This window comes from Chlorocebus sabaeus, chromosome 1 (genome assembly GCF_047675955.1).
Source record: "Chlorocebus sabaeus isolate Y175 chromosome 1, mChlSab1.0.hap1, whole genome shotgun sequence".
Classification (NCBI taxonomy): domain Eukaryota; kingdom Metazoa; phylum Chordata; class Mammalia; order Primates; family Cercopithecidae; genus Chlorocebus; species Chlorocebus sabaeus.
In genome coordinates this window covers 128,592,456-128,619,288 of record NC_132904.1, presented here as the reverse complement: position 1 = coordinate 128,619,288, position 26,833 = coordinate 128,592,456, and the positions used below count along the sequence as shown (strand labels likewise).

The 26,833-nt window shown below is 43.7% G+C and overlaps 1 protein-coding gene across 3 annotated transcripts in view; it reads left to right on the top strand.

Moving 5' to 3' along the window:
• The window catches only part of OPCML (opioid binding protein/cell adhesion molecule like), a 1,159,273-nt gene that overhangs the window by 597,997 nt on the left and 534,443 nt on the right, over positions 1-26,833 (top strand). For 2 of the 3 annotated variants that reach the window (XM_008021557.3, XM_008021556.3), the window contains exon 1: positions 12,018-12,916. In XM_008021557.3, the coding sequence (XP_008019748.1) occupies positions 12,750-12,916 (167 nt within the window). In that variant the 5' untranslated portion in view covers positions 12,018-12,749. Of the gene's footprint in view, positions 1-12,017; positions 12,917-26,833 lie in introns of those variants that run through there. The other variant, XM_008021558.3, reaches the window with a different exon arrangement.

Sequence of the window (26,833 nt, the reverse complement as noted above, 5' to 3'; positions counted from 1 at the left end):
GGTGTTAGAGCAAGACAAACTGAATCACTCTAATTCTTGTTCTCCGCCTCTAGCTAATTTGCCACTGATAAAATCCAGTGTCCAAATGTGGACACATACCTTTGATTATTTAATATTTGGTACATGAATCTTGAATAGGTATGATATCTGTGAGACTGGAGTGTATGGGTTAAAGATACATAATTATTTTTATTATTAATTGAATAAATATTGATTGGAAACCTACTATATGCCAGGAATTATTCTGGGTGCTGGTAATACAGCAATGAACCTTGAGGGGAATAGGAAAAGGTTCAGCATTTTCTTTTTTTTTTTTGAGACAGTGTCTTGCTCTGTCACCCAGGCTGGAGTGCAACGGCAGGATCTCAGCTCACTGCAACCTCTGCCTCCCAGGTTCAAGTGACTCTCCTGCCTCAGCCTCCTGAGCAGCTGAGATTACAGGCACACGCCACCACACCCTGCTAACTTTTGTATTTTTAGTTGAGGTGGGGTTTCACCATGTTGGTCAGGTTGGTCTCGAACTCCTGACCTCATGATCTGCCCACTTTGACCTCCCAAAGTGCTGGGATTACAGGCGTGAGCCATCGCGCCCAGCCAGATTCAGCACTTTCTACCTTGCACTTCTAGAAATGACTAGGAGTAATCTTTCTTCTCTATATATTGCTTTATCAAATAATACCTTCCTTATAGAGGTGTTAACAGGATTACATTAGATAGCATCTGTCAGGTGTGTGTTCTAGTGTCTGAGCTGCTGGTAGGATGGTGATGATGATGACAATGACAACTGTCACTATTTTTTAAATACTGGTTGGTTGGTCTGCATCTGAATGGGTCCAGAGATGGAAATTTTTTGACCTTAAACAATTCATCCTGTATATATCTTTAATCATCAACAGTGTACGAAATGCTGTGATGAACACAGGCAGCTGTAGAACACCTTCAAGGAGCTCTTAACTTTCAGACACATTAAAAAAGTATTCAGGACTCTCATGCTGAAGATGAAATAAGACAAAACAGCACCAGCCTCCCCCAGACCCCCATCTCCATCCAGCATTTTTTCACAGCTAAGCTTGACACCCTGGACCACATTTGTTTTCCCCACTCCTGGGGTTCCAGTCATTCCTCAGCTCACCACTGCCTCACTTCTGCTGCCTCAGCAGTAAAACAGCTTCTGCAGAATTCATCAGTGCCCTCCACTGTGGCAGATCAAAAGCATGGCTGTGCGTCCTCTGCTAGCCTGAATCCTCTCGTAGTGGATGCCACTGGCCGCTCTTTTCTTCTGAAGGGTGTCCTCCCTGATTTCTGTGTGGGCGCTGATCCTGCATTTCCTTCTATTTTTCGGGTCACTCCTCAGGCTCCCTCATGAGCTCTTTTTCCTCCTACCCCTATGTGTTTGTGTTGCTCAGAATTCACACTTAATGCCTCGTTTCTTCTCACTCCTGCTCTTGCTCAGTGACTTCATCAGTACCCAGGCCTTCAGCTCCCATATATGCAAAGATGATTCCAAAATCTGTCACTGTAAACATTGTCTCTTGCTTGGACTCAACACCGAAATATCCAAATGCCAACAGCACATTTTTACTTGGATGTTTCACCAGCACCTCAAGTTCAATGTTTAACGCCCTGCCCTCCACTCAGTATCAACTATTCTTACTGTGTCTCTGGGATTGGTAATGCTGTTCACTCATCTGCCAAAATCAGAAGCCACATGGCAGTCTAAGTCCTACTCAGTCCTTAAAAGTGAACTCTTCCTTTGAGGAGTCTTTTCCTTTGAGTAGCTTTCCAAGAACCTGATCTAATTTTAATGGCCTCATTTTGAGATCCTGTAGCATGCTGTACATATTTTTATTTTAAATCTTATCATACCATACTATGATACCTGATTTATTTCTTCTACTAGACTATAAACTCCTTGAGAGCAGGTAACACATCATGTTCTTTGGATTTTCAGGCCAAGCAAAATGCCTAGATGGTCAATGAACATTGGTCCTCCCACCAAAACAAACAAACAAACAAAAAAACAAGAAAGAATGTTTGAATAAAGTAGTGAATTAGTCAACAAAATAAATGAACAATATAAAAAAAAGCTTGGCAAGACAGATACTATTTCAAGTAACTGACATATTCTACAAAACACAAGTTCTAGCTCCTCTCTAAGACCCAGAAAATCAGATTCAGTTTAGCAGGAAGTCCGTACAGCCCAGTAAGGAGCAGCCGCTCATGGAGTACCGCCTATGTGTCAAGCTCTCTGCAAGCCACCTTACATACAGTTTGCTCAGTTCTTTAAATAAAAAAGTGTTATTTCTCCCATCCAACCAGGGAGGAATCCTGGGCTCAGAGAAGCCTGGTCCATTGCTGGGGACCCCCAGCTCTCAGAGGGCAGGTCCAGATTTAGAACCCGGCACGCCCACCTCCAGCGGCATTCTCTCCTCCACACTCTGGGTTCCCTGGGGAGGAAGAATCCATTTTCCACCTGTCATGGTCATTCTGGTAGATGCTGTAGTGAGACTGGGGAGGGGTAAGACTGTAATAATGGTACTGAACATTTAAAAACCACATTTTATGGCTTGTAGGCCTCAATATAATGGTTTTTGTTATTTGATTTATAGAACTATATGAGGTGTGACTATAAAGTAATGAGGCTGATTTTATTGTATGACTTGTGGAAATTGGTCCCTTTATAGGGGTCTCCAGCCTTTCTAGAATGAAATGCTTTAATGTAGTTGACACCCGTGCTTCCCCATTGTCGAGGCACTGGGAGCCAGGGAGGGAAGGAGAGGGTTACTAAGAGAGTTCCTTAGTGCGAATGGCATTGGATCTTTGGCTGACAGCTTCACGGACTTTCTGCAAACTGTGGAGAGTGGACACCAGTTCTCTCGTGCGGCAAATATTTGCCGAGTACTTACTCTGTACTGGGCCCTGGTCTGTAGCGGAGGAATCAGGGATGAACAAAATAAACACTCTGTTCTCGGGGACCTTGCAATTCTAATGAGAGAGAGAGTTTACATGCATGCAATGCACACAGAAACTTGGAAGGAAAAAGAGTCGGCTAGGGGCTGTTGTTACACCCCTTAGATTCTAAAGCTCTCCATAGATCACTCTCTAAGCCTTGGGGGACCTCACAGGTATCTTTTTACAGTGTAAATCTTATGTGCCTTAGGTTGGCCTATTTATTTTAAAGTTTTTTTGTTGTCATGTTGTTACTTTTGTTTATCTGCTTGGTTATTTTTTGTTGTTTTGTTTGCTTTGGTTTTGCCTACTTCATCATTCTGGCATTAAGGATGGAAAAAGGGAATTGAATATCTCCCGTCATCGCGAGCTGCCATCATGCCAGGCTCTGGAAAGGGCGCTTTCACATGCATCATCGTGCTCATGGCCGTCCTGTGAGGAAGCTCTCGTGCACACTGCTCACGGAGGAGGGGACACAAACTCAGAGGATTGCCCTGCTTGGAAGTAGCAAAGCTGGGATTGGAAGCCAGGTGTTTTAATTCGTGCACAATGTCGGTTCCTTCCATCAGGCCAGGCAGATGCATTCTAGGTTGAAAAGGATGTCATGTGGTCGGTGATGGAAAAGAGGAACAGGTTGAGATTTAAGGGGCCTGAATTCTGACCTCAGGTTAGCAGCTGACTAGGAAAACCATTGAATGTGTATTTGTATCAGTTTTGGAAGAGTGCAAGCAAGAATGAGAAGCAAGATTCCACATGGATTTCCTGCATTAATTGTGCAAGCAGCTATAATATAGGGATTGGTTTGGGTTTTTTAGAGGAGAGTACTGTGCCTCATCCAAAGTGGTATGTTCTGTGATATGTGACTCCCTTTCTTGTGACTTTCTTAGCCTAAAAACGGAAGCCCCAGTCAACTCTTACCACTCTGTTCACCACAACACATTTTGAGTTCACTACAGCTCCATGACCGGATCACCCCAGACAGCCACCTTCTTCTAGCTAAGCCACCATGTCTTCTCGGTCACTCCACTCCACTGGGTCCACACTGAATTAGATAGGTTTCTGTCATACAAATACACATCAAACCCAGGCTTCTCACTTTATATGTCTCCCTAATATACACATACAACAGCTGGGTACAATCTTCTCTCAGATAAACACAAGCTGTAAGTCTTCCTTATTTATGAATAACACAGTTTGAAATTGCTTTTATAACTGAATACAAATTTTATTAGATAAATTCAGATATTTCTGTATGATCCCAGATTCCCCAACAGCCATCATCTGGACAGCCCCTCCAGGGCAAAATAAAAGCTTATTAATAACCACAGAAGCCTTTTCATTTTTAGGCAACTTCTAATTCTAAAGTGACCTCTTCTTCAAAATCAGAGAAAAACCTGTCTTGTTTCTTTTATTATATACACACACAGAAAAAAAGCCTGTGGACACCTTGGGAATTTTTGTGTCTTGCTCTGTACAGCTTATCTGCCCACAGAGATACTTCAGAGAAGAAACTTGTGACAATGGGGAATTAGGCCTCTTTCTGTAGGCAGTAATAACTAGCATTTATTATGGACTTAGTGAGTGCCAGGCACGATGCCAATTACTTTACATGCAGTATTTCACTTAACAGTGATGTCGGCTGAATCATGGCCCCCGAAATTCATATGTTGAAACTCTAAGCACCAATGTGACTCTACTTAGAGATACGGCTTTTAGGAGGTGATTAAAGTTAAAGGGGTCAGAAGAATGGGGCCCTAATCCCTTAGAATTGGTGGCCTTCTAGGAACAGAGAGAGTTTTCTTCCCCATGTGAGCACAGAGCAAGAAGGTAGCTGTCTCAAGCCAGAAAGAGAGCGCTCGTCAGAGCATGTTCACGCTGGCACCCTGATCTCAGACTTGCAGCCTGTGCCACTGTGAGAAAACCAACTTCTGTGAGGCCACCTAGTCTGTAGTGTTTTGTTATGGCAGCCTGAGCTGACCGAGACATACCCTCACAAGTGCTCTACAGATTCGTTGCTATGCTGGTCTCCATTTACAGAGGTGGCAGCTGTAAGATGAGTGAATGAGGGAGCTTGTGTAAGGTCCCACAGAGAGTGAGCTGCAGAGGTGGGGCTCGGACTGATGCCTGACTGCCCTGCGTTTGCTCTGTCTTCCCTGCTGCACTCTAGAGCACAGGCACAGTCCACCTAGATCACAGCAGCGAAGTCAAAACGGGCCGAGGTCTTAAACCCAAGTCCTACGACTCACATTAAGGGTTAGTGAGCAGCATTTTCTTGTTTTCTTAAAAACAGTGATAACTTCATGGCCTCATCACCAAACAATGTTAGTCTACTCCCAAAAGATAACTTGTGACCAAGTAGAGGGGAAATATTAAGAGACGACTAAATGGAGTGAAATAGGTTACATCTCATAGGGTTGGCTGAAGGGGCCAATTTCCAAATTACCAACAAAGGCAGAAGAGCCTCTAGATTCAGGTTGAGGGTTTCACAGATAATACGCCGCCTCCCAAAAATGCACACAGCAGAGCTTTATCACTATTTTTATGGTAATTAGGAAAGCAAGCTTTCGATGAGACAATAACATCACCCTCAGTCCTCCATGCTAAGCTTCAAATCTCTTTCTCCCACTGTCGTCCTGATGTCTCCATTTGACTGTCTCATAGACGTGATAGCTTCACAACTTAATCAGAACTCTTTATTCATTCTTCAATTCCCTCTTCCCTAAACCCATTCCTTCTGGCATGGCATCGTTCTCGTTACAGGTAGTTGTAAAATGCAGCCAGTTACCCAAATCTTCCTCAATCTCTCTCTTTTTCTCGATCTCAAATCTCAGGAAGTCCTAACTACTGTTCTTCAGAAATGCACCCTTCACCTTTCCATAATTCTCTCTCTTCATTGCCATGGACATGGTTTCTGGCCTGCGCTGTTCCTGTCGTGCCCTCTGCTTCCACTCCGTGCCCCTGCAATCTAGTCCTCTGCACAGCAGCCAAAGGGACTTGCGAAATTTTATCAATCACATCCTGTCACTTTTCTACTGAAATGTCTCCAAAGTTATTGTACTGCACTTAGAATCAATTCTAAAACAGTGGCTGTGGCCTTCAAGGCCCAGTGCTGCTGCACCTTGATCTGCCCCTGGGTCTAGCGGGCTACCTCTGCCATATGTCCCTATGGTGTTCGTTTGCTCAGCTCCAACCTTCACTTGGCTGATCAGTCAGGACTCAGGTCAAATGCTCCCTCTTCAGAGAGGCTTCCCCTGGCTGTTTCATTTTTCACTCTTCCCACACCATCACACTTCTTTTTTTAACATATAGCTTGTAGCACAATCTAGATATTTGCATCTATTTACTTTTTATGATCTCTTTCCCCCTTCTTCAACACTGCTCACACACCCTTGCAGAAAAGCACATAATAAAGGTGATCTCATTAATTACTGCATCTCCAGTCCCTAGAACAGTGTCCAACATCAAATAGGTGTGTGACACATATTTACAGAATTAATGAATTCATAAATGAATAAGTAAAAATTGTGTTACTTTTTTGTCATTTTTAAATTGGTTTCTTTCTTTGACTGTTCATCTTGGTTATCGCCGTCTGTGTGAGACTGATCTGTCAAAGACTATAAGGCAGATAATGTCCTGCCACAAGTAAGAGAGTTTTCACAGCCCAGGATACTGGTTGGAAGTATCCATCCATACCCAAAGCAGCAGCAGTACTCAGCAGTCAGCTCTGGCAGCCAAGACAGTTTAGGTTCTGAACAGAAGTTACTGCCTGACAAGGCCCACCTCCCCTTTGTCTTTCTCCATAATTGTGGGTTCGTGAGTTGTATGCACCATTGTTCAGCTGCTTCTCACAGGATGCATCTCTTCAGTGTCACGAGCTATGTTCCATCACCAGACACAGTCCACATATATGTAGGAATATTATAGGCCCACAATCTGATTTAAGCCAATTTGAAATGCAATAATGTGATTAGAGTTTTTACAGGTGTTTTTCCCAGGTGGGTTGCCTTACTTTTCATCTAGCTTCTCTGGGACATTCTATCTTCTCCAGGTTGCAGATACCAGCTGTCAGTTTTAAGTGGCTAGAGTCACCTGAATTCTGACCCGGAAATCCCTAGGGTTCTTTACAGCTCTTTGCCTTCTTTGCTTCTCTTTCTCCTACCTGAGAAAGTTCCCTCTGGCAAGGATTCCTATTCTCAAGCCTGTTCATAATGACTTTTCTCTGGCTAGCCAGTGGTCTCTCTTGTGATCATTACAGTCCTGTAATCGGGATCCCACTTTGCATTTTCTATTACAAATTGTCATAAAGGAGACTTCTGTAGGTCTGAGCAGAACCTCTAGTTTGTACACAGGGCATTTATAACCTTTCACTCACATCTTTTTTTCATGTCACAGATCGTTATCATGTGAAAATGGGAGTTTTGCTGTATAACCATAATTCATGATTATTAAATTTTCCAATGTGCCCAGTCCTTTGGTGGTATGTTGCATGCATTATCTCATTAATTGTCGCTTATATTAATCATGTTTTTATGTTCTCTATTTTATGATGCTTTGATATCCTGGGTCTTGCTAATTCTGGGAAGACTGTCCCTCCTAGGGCTAGCTAATTCCTAGAGATGATAAAACATTTGCCTGTGGCCATGCCCTTTATGAGAACACCAATCCATTCAAAACCCATACCCCAAACATTTATCTAATGCTCACACACCAAATCAACATTGCCTTGCCCTAGATCACCCCAGGGCCAAGTACAGAACCACTAGAACCACCCCCACCGCCCTAACACAGAGCCTGCCAGAAATATTCAAACTTTGTAATCCTAAGCTTGCTGAAGTTTGCCTACCTTGCCTCCCCCATTTATTCCCACGGAAATCACAATGAAGACCCTGTGCTAGGCCTTCCTCTCACTCCTTCTGCCTCCTTACCAACCCTGGTGCGTCCCCATGTGGCCCAGCATGGCATGGTGTGCCCATGGCATGATGTGCCCCTCCTCTTGGGAACTGCAGGGAATATACTCATCTTTCAAGGCAGTTGTCTCTGTGTCTGTCATCTTACCAGCCTTGATTTTAAAACATGCCAGGTACCTTTCAACAAACCCCAAACCCTGTAACATAGGTGGGATAGGTATTCCTGGGTACCAGCCAGGCAGCTAGAGAGATGACAAGTCAGTATCTGAACAGACAGTGTAACTTCAGAAGTAGTATAGGCTGAGCATCCCAAATCCAAACATCTGAAACTTTCTGAGGACAGACGTGACGCTCAAAGGAAATGCTCACTGGAGCATATTGAATTTGAGATTTCCACATTTGGGATACTCAACAGTAAGTATAATGCAAAGACTCCAAAATTTAAAATAATTCAAAATCTGAAACACTTTTCGTCTCAAGCATTTCCGATAAGGGATACTCTTAGTCATGATGTTAATTTGTCTTTATATATGTTTCAACATATCTAAGAGGGTTTCACTAGGGGCCACCTTGTCATGACACTCAGCCAAGCATTTCCTAGAAAAGTTCTGACAGAGACTACTTAGTCCTTGTTCATTGTGAACCTCAACTCATTTTCTGTTTCTAATTTCAATTTGGTCTCAGCCTGATATTCTATAAATGGACACACCAGTCCACAGCAGTGTCCTACAGAGGAATGAACTCTCTCCCACACAACTGAAGGCTCACAGAGATTAACATGAAATGCGACCTTTGCAGTCATTTCTCTGATTTGTTAGCCCATGAGTTGAGCCCGTTTATTCACTCAAAAATACTGGGCTAGGAAACGCTGTTACAGAAGAAAATAGACACAGGCCCTCTTCTTTAGGACTCCAGATACCTTATTTCAGGGGAGCCAGCTGTGCAAAAAATGGGAAACTTGGTTTATTTCTTCGCAAGAGCAAGACTTATTATATACTGTTAAGAAAATTTATGCCTCGCTTCCACCCATCTCTGCTGCTCTTCTTTACTTGTCTCAGCCATTCTTTTCCTATGGGGAATCTCATGCTGTCCTAGCCTTTCTCTTTGTCCTTAATAACTCTTTCTGTCTCAAGCAATCTTTTATGAGTTGATTTAGCAACTGCCCCATTTTCGTCTCCTGAGAAGCAATAGAACCAGCAGGTCCAGGAGAGGAAGGGATCTGAATGCCCTACAACCAAGTGGCAGAGCTGCGGGCATTGAGGGGAAGCCTGGCCCAAGTCCACGGCTGCCACCCACCTGTGTTCAAGCTCCAAACTCTGCAACTGAAGAAAATCAGAAGCCCGGCCTCAGGTTCTCAGCTTTACACAAGTTAAAGTATGAAAAAGAGCCTTTCCCGTCTGGTGACACTAGACTAGAACTCAGAGCTGAGAGGCTGAAGTGCGGTGTCAATCAGGAAACCCGGGTTCACTCAAGTCTTGAGAAAAGACATGTGCCATAAGAGCTAGTAGGAAATCCCAAATTAGGTTGTGGGGCTGCTCCCTGAGCCCCAGCCTCTCCTCTCTGCATCACAGCTCCCCAGAGCCTTGTACCTCAGGAGCTTATGGATGAGAGCTGGACCCCACTGCTGCCTTTGTCACACCTGCTTTCTGGAAAGGACCTAACCCACTGGTGCACTGTGTGACAATGCTGTGTCAATGACAGGCTGCATATATGACAGTGGCATAGAAAAGATTACAGTGGAACTAAAATTTAATGTACTCCAGTGACACTGTAGCCATCTTAATGTCTTAGCTCAAAGCGTCACTCAGGTATTTGTGGTGATGCTGGTGTAAAGAAACCCTACTATGCTACCCATCCCATTAAAGTCTAGCACATGCAAATATGTACAGTACATAATAATTGATAACAAATATAAATGACTATGTCACTAATTTTTATGTATACTATACTATACTTTTTATCTTTAGAGTATGCTCCTGCTACTTATTTTTAAAAGGTGATTGTAAAACAGCCACAGGCAAGTCCTTCAGGAGGATTCTAGAAGAAGGCATTGCTATCATAGGAGGTGACAGCTCCATGCGTGTTATTGTCCCTGAAGCTCTTCCAGTGTGAGGAAATGTGGAGGCAGAAGACAGTGATATTGATCATCCTGACTCCATGTAGGCCTAGGCTAATGTGTGTATTTGTGTCTTAGTTTTTAGCAAACAAAATTTAAAAGTTAGAAAAAAGCTTAGAATAAGGATATAAGAATACATTTTTGTACAACTGTACAACATGTTTGTGTTTTAAGCTAATGTTATGCAACAGTCAAAAAGTTAAAATAATTCAAAGTTTATAAAGTTAAGTTACAGTAGGCTAAAGTTATTATTGAAGACAGAAAAATGTGTTTTGATAAATTTAGGGTAGCCTAATTGTACAGCGTTTATGAAGGCTATGGTGGTGTGCAGTAATGTCCTAGGCCTTCATTCCCCACCTACTCACTGACTCACCCAGAGCAACTTCCAGTTCTGCAAGCTCCGTCGGTGGCAAATGTCCTGTACAGATGTACCTTTTTTTTTTTTTTAATCTTTTGTACTTTATTTTTATTGTACATTTTCTGTGTTTAGATACACAAATCCTTACTATTGTGTTACAGATGCCTGTAGTATTCAGTACAGTAGCATGCTGTACAGGCTTGCAGCCTAGGAGCAATAGGCTCTACCACACAGCCTAGGTGTGTAGTGGGCTATGCCATCTAGGTTTATGGAAGTACACATCAGGATATTCACACAATGACAAAATCTCCTAAAGACAGTTCTCAGACTGTATCCCCCTTCATAAGCAGCATATGTCTATATATGTTTCACTACAGCTGATACAATTACTGATTAGTATTCTCCCTTCTAGGTAAGATGCACTAATTAAAAATTTTAGACCTACACATATATGTGGTCTAACCCTTTTAGAATGGGGAATGGGGCGGTATTTATTTGTGCTCAGTCTCTCAGAACTGAAAGCAAGTAGTATGCCTTTGTATCCTTCAGCAACTAAAGTAATAAACGATAAGAGCTTAATGCTTATTTTTGAATTAAATTTCATTTTGCCAATTGTGCAGAGCCCGGTCTAATTTAACAAAAGGCTTTGAGAAAAAATACAGTAGAGCAGATGCGCATAGCAACCATTAAATTAGAATACAACGGGGAGGCTTCTGCCAGGGGAGCAGAGGCGGCCTCCCGAGGGGCCCAAGGGAAGCGGAGCTTTGGGGTTTAGAGCGGAAAGAGACCAAAGAGGAGGTCTGGTCTCCAAGAGCGCCAAGTCACCTCCCAGCACCACTGCGGTGCCACTTCCTGTGAGGGGTCTTAGGGGGATCAGTCCTACTACTTTTTAGGATCTTCCTGTGTTTTTCCCAGTCCCTGCTTTTTACCACGATAAAGTGTAGGACTGGGACAAATGTTGCATGCTGTGTTTTAAGGAGAAATTGAGATTTGCCACTTTGGGGACAGGCGTCCAGTGGAGGGGCACGGGCGTTTCCGAGGTGGGTCCTTGGAGGTGGGTCCACTCCGTCTCCGCACGGGCCCAGGACAGCGCGCCGTCAGGGCTGGACTCGGCTGGACGGGGACCGGCCGCAGCGCGGTGGACAGGCACACCGGTGCCCACCTGGCCTGGGCAGCGTAGTTCAGCTCTCCAGGGCGGGCTTTGAAAACTTCTGCGCTGGCATCTGTGAGGGAAGGTGCCAGTGTCAGTTTTCAATTTGCTGCTTTCCCCAGAACTCCCTCTCCCGCCCTCCTCTCTCCCTCCCCGCTCCCCCCACCTCACCCCTCCGCAGGGGAAGCCACTGCGAGGGGCGCAGCGTTCTCTCGGCTGCTGGCGCGGGTGTCGGGACGGAGCGGAGTGGGCGCGGTGCGGGCTCATCCCTGCAGGCATCCCCAGCCCGGTGGGCGCGGCCGGGGTTAAGGTGGGCGCCCGCGCCCCGCGCCCGCCCGCCGGGATGAGAGCGCAGTCCGCGCCGCCCGCCCGCCCGCTGGCTCCGAGGCGGCACCGGGAGAAAGTGGCGGTCAGGGATGGAGCTGCTGCCATGACAACCCCGGCGGTCGGGGCCCGCGCGCGTCGGGGCTGCTCCCGGGAGGAAGGCGGCGCGGAGCCCGGGGGCGGCCGCTGAGCGTGGCGTCCGCGCGTCCCCGCGTCCCGTGCCGCGTCCCCGGAGGAGGCGGGGGCCGCCGTCCGCCCAGCTCCCCGTGCGCCCGGAGCCTGCGCCGGGCGGCGCTCCCCGGGCTGGCCGCGAGTCGCCGACCGGGCTGCGAAAGACCCACGACCGGAGGACCCTGGCTGCGCGTCCCCGCCTTGGAACTTTTTGCCGCCTTGGGGTTCCAGATGCGAGGCTTGGGGCTGGGGGACACGTACATCTGTACACGTGTGTGATCTAATAAAACATTTCCTCCGCTCCTTGAAGCCGCAGCTTTTTATGACAGCTCCTGTATGTCAGAGACACTTGCCGCCTTCTTTGGGTTATAAACTTTTGATGCCAGAGCTCTGCAGAACGTGCCCAACTGAATCTTAAAGTAGCGTCTCGAAGAGAGAGGCAGAGAAAGCGCAATCTGTGACCTTCATCCCCGCACCTTGCCACCTCCTCTCCCCTCCCGGCTGCCTCCCTCCGCCCCAGGGGAGCGTCAAGAAAGCTCTTTTTTGGATGCAGGAGGGGGCATCTGGTTCTGCTAGGCTGGAAAGCAGAGGCAGGATCTGAGGAAGAATTCTTAGACTCCGGAGAGCCTGGACTCCTCTCTTCTCCTTCCCGCTGCTCCTGGCGAGCTGTGCCCCTTCCCTCCTCCCCGCACCGCTTCTGAGCCGGCTGGTGCGCGGGGCGGGGGACCAGGACCGTGCGGCTGCCGGAGTTCTGGGAAGTTGTGGCTGACGAGGATGGGGGTCTGTGGGTACCTGTTCCTGCCCTGGAAGTGCCTCGTGGTCGTGTCTCTCAGGCTGCTGTTCCTTGTACCCACAGGAGTGCCCGTGCGCAGCGGAGATGCCACCTTCCCCAAAGCTATGGACAACGTGACGGTCCGGCAGGGGGAGAGCGCCACCCTCAGGTAGGGAGCTGTCCTTCCGCGGGGCCGAGCCCCTGGGCTGCGGTCGGTCGCTGGGGAGAGGTGGGGAGAGGGGGACCGGAGCGCGAGGGCCTTGTGCAGGCCCGAGGGGCGCCCGCTTGCGCGCTGCCGTGCCGACCGCCGTGCCCCTGGACGGGTTTGTCGTGTGCTCCGTCTATGCTGGTCCAGGATCTTCTGCGTGAACCTTGAAGTCCACGTGTGGGACTCCATGGTTCTATGAAGCCATGACAGGCTAGATTCTCTCCTGCGTGGGCACCAAGATAAGAACATGAGGGCATGGATTTGAAACACTGGGTGGCTAGCCTGAGCCCCTTGGATGACTGTCACAGGCCAGAAGGTACATGATGAGGCACGATCGTCCTCAGGACCACCAGGCTAGCCCCTATCAGAGATGCACCTCAAATGTAAGGCTGTGCAAATACCAGTGCCAGGCCACGGCCTGTTATGAGTCTCCTCAAGACCCAGGACTCCTGCCCAACCTGGTGTAGTGCTCCTAGGGTCCCTATTGTAAATTATTAGAGCAGTTTTATTTTTGCAGACTGGGTCCAAGGAAAGGAAACTGTAGCTTTTATGCAACAACATCAGTCCTATCTGAAAAGCACAATAGGAGAGCTTTTTGTTTTACCTTAATGAGTTACAGAGAATCACTTGCATGCTCCAGGCAGAGAGGGGGAGAATCTTGGAATATGAACCTTTGGGGACTGGGCTTGCTGCGGCAGAGACTTTAATAAAAATGCAGCCACCACTTTCCACCAGCTCAGCAGATATCATCTTTTATCCCTTTAATGAGGCAGTTCTGGTCCTAGGAGACAGATTCAGGGACGTCCCAGCTTAACTATGTCTCACAATGTACACAGGGCGAATGCATTTGCCCTGCCGATGACTTTGATGGTTATGGTGAAAATAAAACATCCTGACCCAGATTCTGCAGCCAAAATGCCTGGCTTCTCCTAGGAGAGTGTGAGGGTGGGAGTTCTTCCTGTTCCTCCCTTGGCTTTCCTGGTGGAACCTTTCCTGCATCTAGACAAGCCTCTCCCTGGAGGAGGAAAGACAGGTCTCTGGGACACCGGAATTCTTTCCCTAAGCGCAAGCGTGAAGGTTGCATTCTGCCACTTTGGGTGATACTTAGCTGGATCTTTTTTTAAGTTAGAGAACAGATCCCAGAACCCTGTGTGCTGTTTCTCAGAAGCCCAAAGCAAATGGAGAAAAAAGGAGAATTGAGAGGCCCTTCCTGGTAGATGTGAGGGAAAAGTCCTCCTGGCCATGTGGGTACCGCTCAGCCTGCCCCAGACTAGAATGTAATATCCCTACTTCATTGCTTCAAAGAAGGTTCCATGAGGAATCAGGGAACATTTCCCAATAAGCATTTGCAGTAGACTAGTTGGCTTAAAGATATGAATAGCACACAGGTTATAATACATGTTAACCAAGGAATTGTCAGTAAATATTACTAGTGTTCAGGGATGTTGATGCTGCCACACACCTCTTTACCATCTAATGTGCCACTGGGGGCTAAGAGGTCTAGCACTGAATAGGATCTGAGTCCTGAATTTTCCAAAATCCTCTCTCTGTCCTCTTCCTTTCCCCCCAAATTAAACCAGAAAGCTTGAAAACTTGAGCTTTCTGCTTTCTGAGATGCAATAAGACTATTCCACCAGCAGAGGGCCAGCTTCGATCTACCAATTTTTTATTAGCTGTTGGCCTGTTTTCATGATCTCAGTTCTAATGTTGAGCAGCTGGGCTTGGGAATGGGGATGGGAATAAAAAAAGAAAAGCTGAATAGTTGCTTTTTGTTCTTTGCAGAAAAAAAGAATAACTTACATGTTCTAGCATAACTGTTATCTGTTACCTGGTTGCATGGTGTAATTTTTGTTTAAGTAAGCACATGTCTCGTGTTGATTTTGCGTCTCTTCTATACATTTACCCCAGAATAGAGAAATTCAGCACGTTATCTACATTTTATTCTCTTTAAATCCTCATTCTCTTAGCTCATGCCATCTTCTCTTTTATTATTTTCTTCCTTCGTTTTTATCAGATGCTCCCATAATATATACGTTCATCTGTTACTCATTATTTTCCTTCTTTTTTGTCTTTATCACTTAAGTCTTCTTATTCCTTGATTTTTTAAGGTTCTGATTTCACTGCTCCCACAGTGTTTCTTAAAAGAACATAAACATCGTCTGCAAAGTTCTATATGTCCCCATCTCTCTCCTTTTGTTTTTACTCTTTTGCTCTATTGGTTAAGAGTTGTGTGTTGTGTGCCCATCTTAACAAATAACTGATTTGTCAGTACTCTGAGGGAGAGTCCATGTTTTCAGTTTCTGGAAGCCCATGGCTTTAACCCTAGGTAAATATACCATGTTTTATTTGGTGGTGTTTTTTGCTGTGTAAGTTGTAATTCTTAAGTATAGTTTCTTATTCTTTTGTCTCCTTAAAGACATTCATTAGGGATTCATTACTTGGAAACTGAGTGTTCCAAGCGCATCGCATGTTTAGAATGCACCAAAAAACACTGAATGATACCCATGCCCATCACACGGAAAACACTTTTAATGTGGTTGTCCTGGGTCAAAGTATCTCGAATCTGTTTCTAAATCTTGAATGAAGTCCCATGAAGAGGAGAGAGACCTAGTAGGAAAAGCAAAGGAGTCAGGAAACCTGGGTCTGCCTTTAAATTTCCCAGAAAAAAACTGCACAGCTTAGAGAAGAATGATTTCCCTCCTTTGGGATATCAGTTTTGTTGTGACAGGTCTTTGATTGCTCTGAGGGACATTAGGAAGTGCTGTGCCAAAGATGACACTGAAGTTTTGAACGTGGATGAAACTCATTTTCTATAAGTGAGGCAATATTATCTTCCTCATAACTACTTCATAGGGCTACTTGAAAAGTAAAAATAATTATTTGAATATTGAGTTATTTTGCCCTCTTGGAAGAGAGATGATATGGAAAATGAAGGTGCTATTCACTATGGTTGAATTATAGCTTCCATGAATCTGATTTGAATTCATTATTACAAATGGGCCCTCTTGGCCAGAATCACTTCATTACAATTATCTGCTGTTGGGTTGAAAATGTTCTGTGGCTCTCTATTAGATTAGATATGACAAGAATCAAGAAGTCATGTGTCTGAATCAATGTCCACATCAGTAAAGGAGCCCAGGATGCTCAGTGTGGTCAGCTGGTGTCTATTAAGCCATCTCAGCAGAATGAATCATGGCCAGTTGTGCTTTCTTCACAGGCCTCAATCTCCTCCAAGTTTGCTTGAGTTCCTCTGTGGGTCCACATCATCTGTGTACATGAACATTTTGAGGTGCTGCGGTGAGATGGAGGCAAGCTTGTTGCTGTAACTTTTCCACTCAATAGGAGAAGTTCCGACCAACATACAGGGTTTTCTTTCTGGTTTGCTTTTGTTTTGGTGTTTTGTGTTTTTTATTTCAACAGCAGGATAATCAGTTTTGCTGATCCAGGCTTGCTGATCTGGGATTATGCTTAATGGCTCTTTTCTAAAATGTCCCTGCATTTTCATTTGGAGTTCTGAACTAATCCATTCAAAACCAAGTATTTGAGGTTTAACTACTGCCAAGGAATAATCTGAGCAGTGGGATTTTGCCAAAGCAACCTGGGCAGTAGAGTTTCCAAAGATAAAGTTCTGTTGTTTGCCTGGGTGTGTTTCCGTACTTTGCACCTACCTTCAGTTCTTTTTTATGTAAATTAGAAGATTTTGAGTCACCGTTAGACTATTCAAAACAAACGCATGATTTTTCCATTTCAGTGTTTCAGTTGCCCAGGCTGAGTAAGAACTGGGTACATTCAAAGACTTTACTCCTAGTCTGGGAAGATAAAGACATTAAAAGAGACTCAAGTAGAGACAGGTCCATGAAGGACCTCTCAAGTGGTGGCACGAACCTGGTTGGAGTTATCTGGGATGCTTTTTAGAAATTCCGTTGCCAGGAATTGATGATGCTAGGAATTCCATCCCAGACTGATGATGTCGAAATTCCTGGGTTTGGGAATGGACGTGGCCATTGAAAACATCTTTTTCAGTATTTCTAATGTGGAGCCAGAATCGAGAACACTGCTCTAAAGCCCTTTCTGGCCCTAGAGCCTCTGAGCAAGGCTTATCCAGTGTCCCTGCTTTCCAAGGAAGCATCTTCCCCATGTGTGCCTGCACCTCATGGGCAATGTCAATGCCCTAGAAAGCTCTGTGTTTGGGGGCCTAGGCACCTGGGGTTGATTCTTACTCTACATCTCACTAACTCCACGGCCTTGAACATTTCAGTTGAATTGTGTACATACAGGAACAATATCTATTATACCTGGTCTGCATTATCAGATGAAAGGAAGTATATGGGTTGTTCTGTGAGCCATAAAGCAACATATATGTGCAAGTTATTACTGGTACTAAGTTGAACTCCTCAATAACAACTGACAATACTCTCAAATGTTTTTCAGTTTTGTAGGCTCCATCTTGTTCTTCCTCTATCCCCACACTTACACACAGCTTTAAAGTGTATTCGTCTTTTCGCAGTTCCACCGAGAATTCTTTCTGCGTGTGGTCAAGAATTGCCCTCATCAGAGTTCCAATAACCCTCGCTGCACAGATACACACTAGGACCTATTTTTTCATGTGTGATTATGGTTAGTCTGGGGGCTCCTGGAGCTTAGGAGCTGTGCCTTATGTATTATTGACGACAGATACTGTGGTGGATACTAAAGATGAAAACAAATAGCTATTGGTTTAATGCTTTAATCCATCTTAATGGGAAACAACCACTTCTAGTGTATTATTGCCTCTACAACAATGAAACTCTTATATCTAAACAATTTTATTGTCTTCAAAATATGATCTTGGGATATTCAGGCACAGCAGTTGGTTAGAGGTCTTGGAGGCCTGAGGGACTTTTGGATTCCACTCAAATCACTTGCCAGAGGGGACGGTTGAATCTACCAGTGATGGCAGTCTGATCCAAACTATGCAAAGTCTTCACTATCCCTCAGGGCAAGACAACAAGCAGGGTGGCAGAGTGAAGAGCAGTAGTACTACTGCTTTTTAGCAGCAGTAGAGAAACACACTTGGAAAGCATACCTGTCTCTGCAGAGACAGGGCCTTGTGGGCCCAAGGACATACACAATGCAGGGAGGCAGCAAGGAAGTTGGCATGTCCTGGGTTGGGTCATGGTTGCAGGATCCAGCAGGCCTGGGAGAGCAAGGCTGTATTGACTCCGTGACACTCTCTGACATCCCTGATTGGTGGGAATTAGTCTGCCTCCCCAGCACACACACACCACACAAACACACACACATACACCCCACACACACATTCCACACACACATACACTACACACACACATACAACACACACACACCACACACGCACTCCACACACACATACACCACACACACACTCCACACACACACCACACACACACATACACCACACACACACCACACACCCCCACACACACATTCCACACACACATACACCACACACACACACCACACACACACCACACACACACTCCACACACATCACACACACATACACCACACACACTCCACACACACCACATACACACACCACACACACATACACCAAACACACACCACACACACCACACACACACTCCACACACACACTCCACACACCACACACACACCACACACACCATGCACACATACACCACACAAACACACCACACATACCACACACACACCACACACACACTCCACACACACACTCCACACACCACACACACACCACACACACCACACACACATACACCACACAAACACACCACACATACCACACACACACCACACACACCACACACACCACACATACACACAAACCACACAAACACACACATACACCACACACCACACACACTCCACACATACACACACACACCACACACACACCACACACACCACACACACTCCAGGCATACACACAGATACCACACGCACACCACACACACCACACAAACACACTACTCCACACACACACCGCACACCACACATACACACACACACACACACACACACACTCCCTCTCTCTGAAGCAGGCCATGGGAGAAGATGTTTTAAAGCATTAGAAATATATGCTCCATGGCTTTCTGAACCTTTCTGGAAAACTCAGCAGCTCTTATCTAAGCCCTTTGGGTAATTGTCTAACCTTTTTAAGTAAATTTGGCCCTCAGACTTGGTGTAGCTCTGTCTTTCTCATTTCCTTTCCTTCTGGTTTCTAAAAAAGGACTCTGCCCTGGGCCCACTCGGTGTGCTCACTAGGTGGCTCGCTCTGGGGGCGCTGGGGAGCCGGTCTGGCGGCCGTTTTTACGGATCTGATGGGATCCGGCAGCAAGACGCAGTGGAGAGGAAGAGTCGAGCAGGTCTCATTTGACCTTCCCAGGGGAGGACTTTTAAAATTACTTATTATTAACGGGAAGCTGTCTTCAGTCATGAGATGAGAAGAGGGAATTACAGTCCAAGACATCTTCAGGGCTGGCAGAAATTTGCATTGCCTAGTAAGTTAGAAACCAAGGGCTAACTTTTCTTCATTTTCTTTCTTTCTTTTTTCTAACATATACAAGACAGCACCAAATTATTTCAGGTTTGTTTGTTTATTGTTTGCCTTGAATGAAGCCGCTCTTGCTCCTGTTAGGTGTAATTGGAGCTCAAGTTTGCATGAAATGGGTTTGGGGGAGGGGTGCACTCTTTTCATCTTGGTCCATTCTCAGGCCCCTGTTGTCTCCCAGTAAATGACACTGCCTGCTTGAAGCTTTGTATACCCTGGTGTATTTTCGTTTAAGAAGTGAGCATTGAAGCTGTGATATCCAGGCTGCTCAGCACTGCCTAACCTAGATCAGTGTATAGCTTTCCTGGTAGAGAAGTTGAGAGAAGGGAACTGTCTGCACCTTGCTCCACTACAGGACAACACTGCAGAGCCTTTAACAAAACCTGCAAGAGCCCAGGGGTGAGGGAAGGTTGTGGGGTGGGGACATGCTGATGCTATTGACACAAACAAAAGCTCCTGTTGTACATGGTTTACCATGTGTCAGATGCCACATTAATTACCTAACACTTCATGTAATTTTCCGACCATTACAATCCCTATTAACAGCCTAGGGGTCCAGGTTTAGAACAGTTAAACCACTTTACCTTTGGTCACGTGGTTATCATGTGTCAGAGTCTGCATCTGCTCCTAGAAAACCTTTATGCTTCTTTTCAGTTTCATAGTATGTCCCCCTCCCCAGATATAGAGGACAGAGAAAACTTCCAAGTGCCACAAGTGGAAATAAACCAAACACATCGTTTCTGTTCCCGAAGGTCAGGAAATGTGCATTTCAGTTGAAGGCTGCAGCTGTCTGCTGTCCCAGCTTTAGAATCTCCTTGCTTCGTGGAGCTTCCCTCCTCTCACCCGCATTCAAGTGAAGCCCATCTAGTACCACCTTCTGAGGCTGGAAATGGTGCACGCTGCAAAGACTGAGCAACATGACCCACCAGGGTCCAACACATTCAACGGGGGATCATTGGTGCTCATGGCTTTGAACCTGCCCTAAATGTTGTACTATCCTGTTACTTGACCTCCCATAGCACATGTGGAACCTCAAAGGGCCTGCAAACTAAGACAGTGTGAGCCGGTCACTTCTTGGTAAGAACCCAACAATGAGACCTGTGAAGATGATACCAAAGTATAGAAGGAGGAGAAGTAATTTGTTTAAACCCTAAAATATGTCACTCCAGTATCCTCCCTCTCATCCTTATATTCACGTTTTGAGACCATGAACACAGAGAGCATAGGCCTTGCCATGGATTCATACCCCAGAGAAAACCATGTGACTCGCTTTGACTTGCTGGTCCCTGGAGATACATAGTACTTAAATCAAAGCGATGCTGAAGGTCTTGACCTGGCTTCCCAAGAAAGTGCTGATCAAGGCCGGGCGCGGTGGCTCAAACCTGTAATCCCAGCACTTTGGGAGGCTGAGACGGGCAGATCACAAGGTCAGGAGATGGAGACCATCCTGGCTAACACGGTGAAACCCCATCTCTACTAAAAATACAAAAAATTAGCCGGGCGTGGTGGCAGGTGCCTGTAGTCCCAGCTACTCGGGAGGCTGAGGCAGGAGAATGGCGTGAACCCGGGAGGCGGAGCTTGCAATGAGCTGAGATCCGGCCACTGCACTCCAGCCTGGGCAACAGAGCTAGACTCCGTCTCAAAAAAAAAAAAAAAAAAAAAAAACAGTGCTGATCAATAAAATTTTTAGAAATTGGTTTTGAATATTAAACATTTTCAGTGGATCTGAAGATTTATGGCATCTCAATTAACCAAGTTTCCACTGCATAATCAGAATAAAGAATGTTATCAGTGGTTGTTAAGTTTTCTGGCTAGTCCACAGAAGGCAATTCAACTCACAATTACCCAAAATGCTATATACCAGCAATGAAGAATAACAGAAAACAACGTTGTTGTAGAAGTAATTACGCAAAAGAGAGAAAAATATGAATACGGTAATTTTCTATTTATTGTGAATGCCAATGTTGAAGAAAAGTAAGTGTAATTAGAAGAAGATAATATGGAAACATTTCTCAAAGATATTTCTGAACGCTTTCTAAAGTTTTGGAGTTTGTTGTATTGTTTCCAGTGCTTACCGTCAGCCTGTTCACCCAAAGGATCTTTTTGGAGACCACTTCACATCCAGGCAGCAGGAGAGGTCTAGCCCAAGTGACACTGGCTCCTGTCTACCCTGCTCATGTGCAATTAAACAGTTTCTTTTCAGACACACGGCCTGTGTCCCAGTTATTGGGCCACCTTGACTACCCACTGATGCCTCCTGGTCATTGTTTGGAGCCTCCTGTGATGGAGAAAAAAGGAGTTACCATGTGTACACCCAGGGAATGGAGTAAGTCAGGGTTTATTAGAGTGGCTGTGCTCACACTGAGATATTGTCTGTGTGGCACCCTGTATAAGAGGGAGGAATTACAGAACTCAAATTTGTACCGCCCTGTGCTTTTGTATGCCATCTCTAAAGATATTCCTCTTCCAATTGTCATTTTTATTGCTTCTCCCATGCCCTTTGTTAAATGCATTAATATCTTTTCTCTATCTTGTGTTCTCAGCGTCTAACAGAATACCTAATGCTTAGTAGGTGCTCTGAGTTTTCTGAAAAGATGAATGCTTCTCCTTTATCTCTTATGTCTGTCTCTCTCTCTCTCTCTCTCTCTCTCTCTCTCTCTCTCTCTGTTTCTTCTCTGTCTCTCTCTCTCTCTCTCTCTCACACACACACACACACACATCTCCCTTTTCTAATGAAGATATTCTCACTCATGTTGAATAATTCAAAAGTCACTGAAATTACAACCATAGAGTCTGGCATTTGAATCCTAGTTGAGATACTAATATTTCCCTAAATAGTTGGTATTTCACTTGTCCTTCCTCTGTCTGCTTGTTATAATTGGAGTATTTGATAATTGCAAAATATCATTGAAGCCACAGGCAGGAGATTCTGACCATTTGACAGGGAGGAATACCTGCTTTCTCCCCTTCACCAAGGTCACATAATAGAGGCTGGCACATTCTGGAAGAATACCTGCAAATTTCAGGGATTGGAAAAGCCAATGTGAGTCATCTCTAAACACTCCAGAGGGCATCTCAGGATGAAGGAATTCATGGACCCATCTCCCTGGGTCCTAAAATGCAGCTGCTTCTGTCACAAGCTCTCATGATGAGGTCCCTGAATATGTATCAGCAACATGCCTCGTGCTGTACCTGTGCAGTGGAAGCAGTTATAGAATGTTCTTGATTATATGCTCTACTTTATGATGGGTGAGTCAATGGGTGCTTAGTGAAATGTAAGACAAAGTATAACCTCTATCAAGAGGTTAAGAACACTGACTTTACAGTCAAAAGGCTCATTTCAAATCCCAACTCTGGTACTTAATGGCTGTATGTGGTTGGACAAGTGACTGAATTTTTCTAAGCCTCAATTTCCTGATTAAAAAAAAAGGACTAGATATCCACTTCACTGGGCTGATGGGAGGCAGTAAATGATATCAAGTTTGTAAAGACTTCAGATTAAAGTCTTACATTGCAGCAAGAGCAAAATAAACAGTTGCTATTAAGTTATATATATATATATCCATGCAGCATATCTATGTGTGCTCTGAAATCACGATTAATCCATGCAGCATTTATTGGGTACCCAACAGCACTATTCTAGGCAGTGTGGAAATTACAAAGCTAAATTAATTCTAGAGTCTTCTCTCTGAGCATTCATGTATGGTGAATATGTGACTATGTTGGCAGAACACAGAGCCCACAAAACGGGAAAGGGGGATGGAGGAAGAGAGACGGATAAAAAGAGAGGGAGAAAGAAAATCTGCTTAAAAGTAAAATGCACCCTATTAGCGTTCACATCAGTGTATTGGACAAATATATTTGGAACCACCACTTCACTAGGTACAGAACATTTTTGTACCCCAAAAAGCTCCTCCATGCCCCCGTTTTTATTGTGGTAAAAATCCATAGAATGTATCATGTAAACCAATTTTAAATATACAGTTCAGTGGCATTAAGTATGTTCACGTTGCTGTGTCACCGTTACCACCATCCCTCTCCAGAACTTATTTCTTCTTCCTAAACTGAAACTCAGAATCCATTAAACAATAACTCCCCATTCTTCCCTTCCCCCGGCATCTGGATGCTACTATTCTATTACTATTCTATTCTACTACTTTTCTTTTTGTCTCTATGTTTTGACGGCACTAGGTACCTCAGATAAGTGGTATTTTATAGTATTTGTCCTTTTGTAACTAGCTTACTTAAGTTATTTATACATATGGTCTTTAAGGTTCATCCATGCTGTAGCATGGGCCAGAATTTCTTTCCTTCTTGGGGCTGTGTTCTATTGCATGTATAGGCCACGTTTGTTTATTCATTCATCCTTTGATGGACACTTGGATTGCATTCACTCGTGTGAATAATGCTGCTATGAACATAGGTGTACAAATATCTGCTTGAATCCAGCTTTCAATTCTTTTGGTATATGCCCAGAAGTGGAATTGCTGGATCACATGGTAATTGTATGTTTAATTTTTTTGAGGAAACGCCACAAAGTTTTCATAGTGGTAGAGTCATTTTATATTCTCACCAGCAATACAGAAGAGTTCCAACTTCTCCACCTTCTTGCCAACACTTATTTTCTGTTTCTATTATTTTCATTAATAGTGACTTTAATGGCTGAGAAGTGGCATCTCACTGTGATTTTGACTTGCATTTCCCTATTGATTAGTGATATTGATATGCTTATTGACCATTTGTATATCCTTCTTTGGAGAAATGTCTATTCAAGTTGATTGCTCATTTTTAAACTGGATTGTTTCTTTGTTTTTCAACTGTTGGAGTTTTATATATTCTGGATATTGACCCTTATCAGATATATGACTCACAAATATTTCCTCCCATTCTGTGGATTGCCTTATTACTCTTTTGATAGTGTCTTTTGATGAAGAAAAGTTTAACATTTTACTGTAGTTCAATTTATCTTTTCTTGTTTTTTCTTTTTGTTGTCTGTGCTTTTGGTATCAGATCTGGTACCAAAATTTGGTACCAGATTTAGTATAGAAGATTTGGTATTTGGTATACCAGATTTGCTATACCAAATCTATACCAGATTTGGTATAGAAGGCACTGACAAATCTGATCTCATGAAGCTTTTTTCCTATCTTAAATTTTTTTTATAGTTTTAGCTCTTATGTTTAAGCCTGTGATCCATTTTGAGGGTTTTTGTTTTTTAATATGGTGTAATATGAGTCCAACTTCATTCTTTTGTACATCAATATCCAGTTTTTTCAACACCATTTGTTGAAAAGACTGTCCTCTCCCCACTGAATGGTCTTGGTATCCTTGTTAAAAGTAATTTGAGCATGTATTCAAGGGTTTATTTCTGAGCTCTCTCTTTCATTCCATTGGTCTGTATGTCTGTCATTATGCCAGGACCACACCATTTTGATTACAGTAGCTTTGTGGTATATTTTGGAAGCCAGGAAGGTCGAGACCACTAACTTTGTTTATAGTTTTCAAGATTGTTTTGGCTATTTCCAGTCTCTTGAAATTTCATATAAATTTTAGGATTGACTTTTCTATTTCTGCAATGGAATGGGTCAATTGCTTTGGATTGAATTAACTATATTAAGTCTACCAATTCATAAACATAGCATGTCTTTTCACTTATTTTTGTGCTCTTTAATTTATTTCAACGATGTTTTGAGTTTCAGTGTACATACGACTCTTCCACCTTCTTAGTTAAGTTTATTCCTAAGTATTTTATTCTTCTTGATGCTATTGGAAATAAATTTATTTTCTTTATGTTTTCAGATTGTTTGTCAGTTTATAGAAATGCAATTGATTTTTGTGCTGATTTTATATTCTACAATGTAACTTGTTTATTAGTTCTAATTTTTGTGCATGTTTATGGAATCTTCAGAGTTTTCTCCACATAAGATTATACCACCTGTGAACAGAGATAGATTTACCTCTTCCTTTCCTTTTTTGATGCTTTTATCATCTTTATTTTTATTTTTATTTTTTGAGACAGGTAGCCACACTGTCTCACTCTGTCACACAGGCTGGAGTGTAGTGACACAATCATGGCTCACTGTAGCCTCAACCTTTCAGGTTCGTGTGATTCTCCCACCTCATCTTCTCAAGTAACTGGGACCACAGGTGCAGGCCACCACATCAGGCTAATTTTTGTATTTTTTGTAGAGACAGAGTTTTACCATGTTCTACAGACTGGTCTCAAACTCCTGGGCTCAAGCTATCTGCCTGCTTTGGGATCCCGTAGTACTGGGATTATAGGTGTGAGCCACTGCACCCAGCCTGTCTTTTTCTTTATTGCTTCAGGTAGAACGCCCAGTGCTATATTGAGTAGAAGTGATAGAAGCAGACACTCCTGCCTTGGTTCTAATCTTAGAAGAAAAACTTTCCGTATTTTCTCATTTAGTATGTTGAGTATGTTTTAGCAGCGGGAATTTTACATATGACCTTTATTAAGGTTACATAATTTCTTTCTATTCCTAGTTTATTGAGTATTTTTTATATTAAATGGTTTTAAATTTTGTCAAATGCATTTTCTGTATCAATTGAGATGGTCATGTGTTGTTTTGTTTTTTCCTTCAGCTGGTTAATGTGGTATATTCATTGATTGACTTCCTTATGTTGAAACATCCTTGCATTGCAGAAATAAAGCTCACTTGGTTATGAGTATAATTCTTTTAATATGCTTTGAATTCACTTTGCTGACATTTTGTGAAAGATTTTTGCATTAATATTTACAAGGGACATTGGACTAGTATTGGGTTTTTTTTTTTTGGTTATTGTTGTTTTGATAATGTCTTTGTCTGATTTTGTTATCAAAATAATGTTGCCTTATAGAGTGAGTTTGGAAGTGTTCTCTCCTCTTGAATTTTTTGGGAGAGTCATAGGAAAACTATTAATTCTCCTATAAATGTTTGATAAAATTCACCAGTGATGCTATGTGGTCATGGGCTTTTCTTTTTTGGGAGGTTCAGATTTTCAATTTCTTTGCGATTCAGTCTTGACAGACTCTGTCTTTCTAGAAATTTGGCCATTTTATCTAGGTTAATCAATTTGTTGGCACGTACTTGTTCACAGTACTCTTTTATAATCCATTTTATTTCTATAAATTTAGTTATACCATGCCCTTTTAATTTTTGATTTTAGTTATTTGAATTTTATTTTTTTCTTAGTCAATCTAGCTAAAGTTTTGCCCATTTTGTTATCATTTTAGGGAAAAAACTCATGATTTCACTGATTTTTTTCTGTTTTTCCCATTCTCCATTTTGTTTATCTTTCCTATAATTTTTATTAGTTTCTTCTGC